General features: G+C 40.0%; 1 protein-coding gene across 1 annotated transcript in view; it reads left to right on the forward strand.

Annotated features, from left to right (window-relative positions):
- LOC102845225 (nucleolin-like) overlaps positions 1-8,135 on the forward strand; it is a 15,760-nt gene extending 7,625 nt beyond the window's left edge. The window contains exon 2 of the mRNA XM_006882267.1: positions 7,381-8,135. Coding sequence (XP_006882329.1) covers positions 7,381-8,135 — 755 coding nt within the window. The remainder of the gene's footprint in view (positions 1-7,380) is intronic.
- Positions 8,136-8,818: the final 683 nt, after the last annotated feature.

The raw sequence follows: 8,818 nt of genomic DNA on the forward strand, positions 1-8,818 counted from the left end.
GGCACACGATAGAGCAGGGTTTAGGGCTGTTGTACATAGGGTCGCTATGAGTTCCAAACAACTCGACGGCACATAACAACAACAACCACATATTCTGTAGATATAGTTCTAATATTTCCTTCACTAGAAAATATTTTTTGTAGCTTCCTCCTTCCAGTTGTGGTTTAAACCATTGAGGTTGTAACAAATAAGTTTAATTTCTCTTTTGACAAATAAATATAGTATAGGGTCGCTATGAGTCACCCGCGACTCAGTGGCACTTATCAACAACATTTGTAGATAAGTCGGGACTAAACATAAGTTGTATAAATTGATTTCTCTGGTTTCCACAGTTGGCATAAAGAAATTAGAGGATTTTTTACCTACCTGGAAAGAGGGAAGGGGGAAGGAATGAAAAACCTCATTGCTACCAGGTAAATTCAATTCCAACTTGTAGTGACCCTTTTGGGTTTCTGAGGCTGTAAATCATATGGAAGAAATGGCCCATTTTTCTCTCATGGAGCACCTAGTGGATTTGAACCACTGTTGGTGGTCCAAATATACTTCTAGAGCCTCTTTTCTAAAACAAAACAACAACCAAAAACAACAAATAAGGACAACAAAATATAAATAAAAATCCATAGCCATTTAGATTTCATCTAATGATGGGCCTCAATGGATCTTTCCAATCATGTGATAATAAAAAGAGGAAATGACATATGAAATATAAATATCTTTACTGTGTACTTTAAGGTGCTTTGGTGACTAGACCAGGACCTGTTATATGGCTTCTCAGGAGAAAGATGGATAACCTCCTCTCATTAAGATTTACAATTTCAGAAGCTTAAATGAGGATCATGTGAATGTAAACAGATTTGATGGCAATGCATTTGAGTTTACTATAAGTTTTGGAAGAACACCATATTTAGGTGGGTAAATTTAGTATACACATTTTTTAATTTTTTTTTTAGAATTGGAAATATTCAACTTCATTTTTACCTCCAGACATTTGTGGAAAAGATAGAGATTTTTTTTCAGTGTAATCTTTTTCGTTTACTAAAGCAAGATTGCAGTGTTATATCAATTACAGTCCACAACATATATAATACTTTTCTTAGTCATCAGGTGCTGCTATAACAGAAATACTAGAAATGAATGTCTTTTAACAAACAAATGCATTCTCTCATAGTTTAACAGGCTGGCAGTCTGAATTCAAGAGGAGGCTTTCTCTCTGTCTTGGATCACTCTTTAAAAGGCAGGTTCTTGTCTCCTTTCTGCAATCGTGTGCTCTGTATTCCTTGGAGATCTTTATGTATTTTAGTATCCATCTCCCACCAACTCTCAGAGTCTCCCAGCACAGGGAGGTGAGTCCAGTTCTCGGAGTTTCCCAGAACAGGGAGGTGAATCCAAAGGACACACTTTGCTCCTGGCTCTTCTTTCTTGGTGGTACTGAGGTCCCTCCAATCTCTGCTCACTTATTTCATCTCTTTTGGGGGAGGGGGAACATAGAGAGCAAGTTTATTTGGTGAATGCTACTGGTAAGCATTGTCCAATGTGGGAAAGGTGCTGAAACAGCTAAGGAGTCTTTAATGGCTACTTGCTGTCTCACACAGGAAAAGGCACAGGGCTCTGGGGACACAGGCAGGGTTGTGCTCAGGTACTCAGCACCATACAAATGAATTATTCATAGCTGCAACAACCATTGCTGTCCTCATGCTCTGCCACCAGCATCTCTACTTCCTCCTCTGTCATCTTCTCACTCAGGGTGACAAGGACATGATAGATTTCAGAGTCCCCGAAATACCATTCCCTTCCTTGCCAAACACCCAAGGGCATCAACATAGTCTTCATAGGTGCCCTGTTCTTTGTTCTTGGCCACAGCCTGCAGCATGGTTAGGAAGTGCTTTAAATCCAGGACCTTTACATTCATTTCACCATTCTTAGGGCTTCCCAAGATCTTGAGCACCTCGGCATTGGTGGGATTCTGGCCCACGGCCCTCATCACGTCCCAAAACTGACTGCACAGGATCTTTCCATCACCTGTTCAGTCAAAAAGCTGGACGAGGTCCTTAAACTCTGCAGTCTGGTCCTCTCCTGAATGCTCACATATTGGGACCTTTTCCTGCAGTAATGGCCTGCTCTTTTATATCTTAAAAGAGACTGACTCATGATAGAACTTAATCTTATAAAGTGTATCCTGCCTCATTAACATAACTGTAAGCAATTCTGTCAGATTAATATTGCAGAGGGTGAGATTTACAACATACAGGAAAATGACACCAGATAACAAAGTGGAGGATAACTAAACACTACTGAGAATTATGGCATTACTACGGACATTGAGAAGAATGGAAATCCCAGAACACTTCATAGTGCTCATGCAGAACCTATACCTGGACTAGGAGGCTGTTGTGCGAACAGAGCAGGGGAACACTGAATGGTTTAAAATTGAGAAGGGAATGCATCAGGGTTGTATTCTCTCTCCACACCTATTCAGTCTGTATGCTGAGCAAATAATCTGAGAAGCTAGACTCTATCAGGATTGGAGGGAGATTCATCAACAACCTGCATTATGCAGGCAACACAACTTTACTTGCTAAAAGTAAAGAGGACTTTAAGCACTTATTGCAGAACGTCAAGAAATGCAGCCTTCAGTATGGATTGCATCTCAATGTAAAGAAAACAGAAATTCTTACCACTGGACCAATAGACAGTGTCATGATGGATGGAGATGAGACTGAGACTGCCAACAGCTTCATCTCTCTTGGATCCACAGTTGACACCATTTAGTAGCCAGGAAATAAGGAGACACATTAAATTGGGAAAATCTGCAATTAGGGATCTCTCTAAATTATTGAGGAGTCAAGATGTCAGTTTGAGAACTAAGGTACGTCTGATTCAGGCATAGTCTTTCTGATTACTTGCTATGCATCTGAGAGTTGGACAATGAATAAGGATGACAGAAGAAGAATTGATGCTTTTGAGCTGTGGTGTTGAAGAGCACTGAACATCCCATGGATGGCCAAGAGAATGAACAGATAAATCTTGGAGAGCGTGCAGCTGGAGTGCTCTTTGAAGTGTTTATTCCTGCTATACGTAACTTTTTTCCTTTTTAAAATTTTCTACTAGTTTATTTACAAAATTCAAATACATTGTTTTCAAGAACAAATTCTTTTAATTTCCCTCAACCTGATGATTAATACCCCCATCCCCCTGCATATCCATATCCCTCTACTTCCAACCTCTCCCACCCTTCTTGGCTCCTTATACTCATTTTACAATAATGGTTTTATACAATATTTACCCTTGTGAAACTGAGTTAGTTCACTCACCATAATGCTCTCCAGTCCCTCCCAAGTTAGGTAATAATTTATAAAATAATTTCTCCTGCATGCTGGATAGTATTCTATTGTGTGACTGCACCATAATTTCTCAACCCATTTGTTTGTGGTTGGACATTTGGGCTGTTGCCATCTTCTTTTTTTTTTTTTGTTACCATCTTGTGGTGGTAAATAATGCTGCAATGAACATTGGCGTACAAATCTCAGTTTGTGCCTCAGTTCTCATTTTTTCAGGGTATATTCTTTTATCTATCATCTATCTATCTATCTATCTATCTATCTATCTATCTATCTATCTATCATTATTATTCTTAATTTCAATGAACATATACAGAGATTTTGGAATTCCATTCATTGTTGCACTTTTCTCCCCAACCACCCCACCCCCACCCCCATCCCCACCCCCAATTCGCTCCTCTTCTTGAAAAGAAAAAGGTATATTCTAAGTAGTGGAATAGCTGGATCGTATGGAATTTCTATGTGGAAATTTTCTTTGTGGAATTATTTTCTTTGAGGAAGCACCAAACTACTTATCAGAATGGTTGTACCATTTTAAAATCCCACCAGCAATGTATGAGAGTTCCTTTCCCATCACTTCCTCTCCAACATTTATTACTTGTTGCCCTGTTATACTTTGCTACTATTACGGGAGTGAGATGTTACCTCATTGTGATTTTGATTTGCATTTCTCTTATTGCCAGTGATTTGGAGCATTTCTTCATGTGTCTGCTTGCTATTCAAATATCTTCCTTTGTGAAAATTCTTTCCATGTCTTTTGCCCATTTTGTAATTGGGTTATCAGTCTTCTTGTGAAGGCCCAGGAGTATTTTGTAAACTTTTCTTATAAGACTCTTATCTGAGATGGTATTGCCAAATGTTTGTTCCCAGTCTGTAGGTTTTCTTTTCACTCCTTTGGAAAATTCTTTGACGTACACATGGATTTAATCTTTAGTAGGTTCCATGCATCAATTTTATCCTCTTCAGATTGTGCATTTCTGGTTGTATTTGGCAGTCTCTTTACACCTTGCACTAGAGCTTCTAAGCTAATCCTAGTTTGTCTTACTCCCAGGTCTCTGATCCACCTTGAGTTCATTTTTGTGTATGGTGTGAGATGTGGATCCTGTTTCAGATTTCTGCAGGTTGGAAGTCCAGTTTGGCCAGCACCATTTATTGAAGAGGTTGTAATTTCCCCCTTTGATAGCTTTGATTTCCTTGTAGAATATCAATTGACCATAGATAGCTGGGTCTATGTAACTTTAAAAAAAATAAGAAGAATAAGGGTGGAATACAAAAGAGCTCTGCTCCTTTTATTCTTGAAGTGTTCATCTGCCTATCTGCTAACAAACAAGGCCATTGATTATAAACCCACCAGTCACTGCATGGGAGAAAGATGTGGCAGTCTGATTCTGTAATGATTTATAGTCTTGGAAACACTATTGTAATTGTACTCTGTTTTTTAACTCACTATGAGTCAGAATCAACTCAATGAAAATGAGTTGGGTTTAATTGGTTTGTGAAAATAGTTACCAAATTTTGTTTCTCTTATTAGATGCCATTGAGTAGACCATGACTTAAAGCAATTTTATGAACAACAGGTTAAAACCTTGCCCTATCTTGTACAATCCTCATGATCTCTGATATCCGTGAGCCCATTGTTGTAGTCACTATGTCAATCCCATCCCTTTCTTTTGCTAACCTTCTACTTTTCCCTTTATGATTTCTTTTTTTCCCAAGGACTGGTGCCTTCTGACAATATGCTCAAAGTATTTGAGATGAAGGTTTACCATCACTGCCTCCAAGGAGCACCCAAGTTTTAATTCTGATTCTTATGATATTAATACATAAGCTAAATTCTCAAAACTGTGATTCTCTCTTCCCAAATTAAACTGTGGTTCCATACTTGCATAAGATAAATCAGCATTGGGCTCCAAAGTACAGTAAGTAGGAGCTATTATGATTTGCAAGGGGGAGCCATTTGTGCTAATTCTGGAATCATGGCTAATTAATGTGTTCTAGACGAGCTAAACTGTCATAGTACAGATTAGGATAATTCTCTTACCTTCAGGCCCAAATCTTCATACATTTCCTGATGTGACTCACTCTGTCCATGCTGATAGCAAGCCAACAAGAATAGTCATAAGAACAGCCAGGACTGAGAAAATAAGTGAGTCTGATACGGGACTTACTGATAGAGTAATAAAATAATTTTATCAGAGAGAAAAAAATAAAAGCAACTTTGTAAAATTTGGTTTAAAGTAATAAACATTTTTAGTGTTTCCTTTTTGCCAGATACTATTTTGGAGTACCAGTATTTTGATTCATTATTTATTGACTCTGCAAAGACATTTAATTATGTGGATTATAACAAATTTTGGCTCACATTGAGAAGAACGGGAATCCAAGAACACTTAGTTGTGCTAATGTGAAACTTATACCTAGACCAAAAGACTATTGTGCAAACAAAACAAGGGAACATTGTTGTTGTTATGTGCTGTTGAGTAGCCTGTGGCTCATAGCAATCATGTGCCAATCTCACTGTCTTCAACACACCCACCCCATTACCCCAGTCACTGAATCAATCCACCTCATAGAGGGTCTTCCTCTCCTGCGCCGTCCCTCTAGCCTCGCAAGCATGACGTCCTTCTCCAAGGACTGGTCCCTCCATGCAACATGTCCAAAGTATGGCAGATGAAGCTTCAGAATCCTCCCCTCCAATAAGCAGCCTGGTTTAACTCTCTCCGGGATGAATCTATTATTTTCTTAGCAGTCGATAGCATATTCAATACTCTTCTCCAACACCACAGCTCAAAGGCACCAATTCTCCTTCTATTCTCCCCAGTCATTGTCCAGCTCTCTGACGCATAACAAGTGATTGCAAAGACCATGATCTGTATCAGGTGCACTTTAGTCTCCAGAGTAACACAAGTGCTTTTCAGTACTTTGGAGAGGTCCCTAACAGCAGACTCCCCCACCACAATATGACTTTTCATTTCCTGGCTGCTGGTGCCAAGAGTGTTGACTGTGGGGCCAAGCAAACTAAAGCCGTGAACAATCTCAATTTCTTCACCATCCATCCTAATGCCAATTAGCCCAGTGATGAGAATCTTTATCTTCTTGATATTGAGCCTCAATCCATATTGAAACCTGCAGTCCTTGACTTTTTGCTACAAGTGCTTCAGGTCCTCCTCAGTTTGAGCAAGCTGGGTTGTGTCATCGCCATAATGCAGATTGTTGATAAGTCTACCTCCAATCCTGATGTCACTTCTTCTCATACAGCCCAGCCTCCTGGATAATCTGTTCTTCATATAGATTGAAAAGGTATGGAGATAGGGCACATCCCTGGTATACTCCCTTCCCAATTTTAACCATGCAGTGTGAAGCTAAGGAAAATTTAATCAAATCCACGGAAACCAAAATAACACCTTGAGTCTATCCCACCTGAATTTCAGAACCATCTCAGAAACAGGTTTGAGGCCTTGAACACTAACAAGCAAAGACCAGATGAGTTGTGAGAGGATATCAAGAGTATCATCTAGAAAGAGTGCAAAAGATCCTTATAAAGACAGAGGAGGAAAGCCAGACCAAAATGGATGTCAGAAGAGACTTTAAATATTGCACTAGAGTGCCAAGAAGCCAAAGCAGAGGGATGAATTCAAGATACTAAAGAGCTGAATAGAAGATTTCAAAAGGCAGTGCAGGAAGACAAAGTAAAATATTACAATGAAATGTGCAAGGAGTTAGAATCAGAAAATCAAAAGGGCTGAACTTGCTCAGCATTTCTTAAGCTCAGGGAACTGAAGAACAAATTCAAAAATTGAGTTGTAATACTTAAGGATGCTTTGGGCAGAATATTAAATTATCCAGAAAGTATTAAAAGAAGATGGAAAGAGTATACAGAGTCATTGTATCAAAAGGAATTTCAGACACAGAAGAATTTCATGAAACAACATATGAGCAAGAGCTCTTGGTTATGAAAGAAGTTCAAGCTGCTTTGAGGGAATTGGCAAAAAATAAGGCCCCAGGAATTGATGGTATATAATTGATGTATTTCAACTAACAGATGCTGGGGAGAAAGGTCAAAATCAGGACCATAGAGGTGGAAAGGCAAGCACTTGGAGTGGTGAATCAAAAACTCTAGTTTTAAGCAATCTATCCTATAATGCAACAGAAGAGACTCTTCAGGAGGTATTTGAGAAGGCAACTGCTATCAAGGTGCCACAGAACCAGAATGGCAAATCTAAAGGGTATGCATTTATAGAATTTGCTTCGTTCGAAGATGCTAAAGAAGCTTTAAATTCTTGCAATAAAAGAGAAATTGAGGGCAGAGCAATCAGGTTGGAGTTGCAGGGATCCAAGGGATCACCTAACGCTAGGGGCCAGCCAACCAAAACCCTCTTTGTCAAAGGTCTGTCTGAAGAGCCCATCGAAGAGACCTTGAAAGAGTCATTTGACGGTTCAATTCGTGCCAGAATAGTTACCGACCCAGAAACTGGTTCCTCAAAAGGGTTTGGTTTTGTAGACTTCAACAGTGAGGAGGACGCGAAAGCTGCCAAGGAGGCCATGGAAGATGGTGAAATTGATGGAAACAAAGTGACCTTGGACTGGGCCAAGCCTAAGGGTGAAGGTGGCTTTGGCGGAAGAGGTGGAGGCCGGGGCGGCTTTGGTGGCAGAGGTGGCTACGGCAGAGGTGGAGGCCGAGGCGGATTCGGAGGCCGGGGCCGTGGCGGCTTTGGTGGAGGCCGAGGTGGCTTCCGAGGAGGCAGGGGAGGCGGCGGTGACCACAAACCACAAGGAAAGAAGACGAAGTTTGAATAGTTCCCTCTTTCCCTCTTCCACTTGAAAGAAAGGACTCTGAGGTCATAGCAGAGCCTTCTGAGGACATTCCGCAACAGTAGACAGCTCTGGTCGGCTTGGAAATCTCTTCAGATAACATTTCAAGGGAAATGCCCTGTTGGTTTTGACTGGATATTCATATAAACTTTTTAAGAGATGAGTGATAGAGCTAACCCTTATCTGTAAGTTTTGAATTTATATTAAGTTTCATCCCATGTACAAAACCATTTTTCCTACAAATAGTTTTTGCGTTGGCAGGTATAAAGGAAAGCAGAATGTTTTATCCTGAATTTTGCTTCAGTGACTTTGGGGGACAAATTAAAGTCCTAAAACTCTGAAAAAAAAACAAAAAAAACCCTAACAGATGCTGTCCTAGATGTGCTCACCAAGTTGTGTCAAGAAATCTGAAAGATAACCACTTGGCCAACTGACTGGAACAGATCCATATTTGTTCTCATTACAAAGAAAGGTGATCCAACAGAGTGTGAACATTATCGAACAATATCATCGATATCAAATGCAAGCAAGATTCTGCTGAAGATTATCCAAAAACGACTGGAACAGCACATTAACAGGGAACTGCCAGAAGTCCAGGCTGTGTTAGAAGAGGTCGTGGTACTAGGGATATCGTTGCTGATGTTAGATGGATCTTGGCTGAAAGCAGG

Source organism: Elephantulus edwardii, unplaced genomic scaffold (genome assembly GCF_000299155.1).
Source record: "Elephantulus edwardii isolate Elephantulus edwardi_28Jun2011 unplaced genomic scaffold, EleEdw1.0 scaffold00018, whole genome shotgun sequence".
Lineage (NCBI taxonomy): Eukaryota > Metazoa > Chordata > Mammalia > Macroscelidea > Macroscelididae > Elephantulus > Elephantulus edwardii.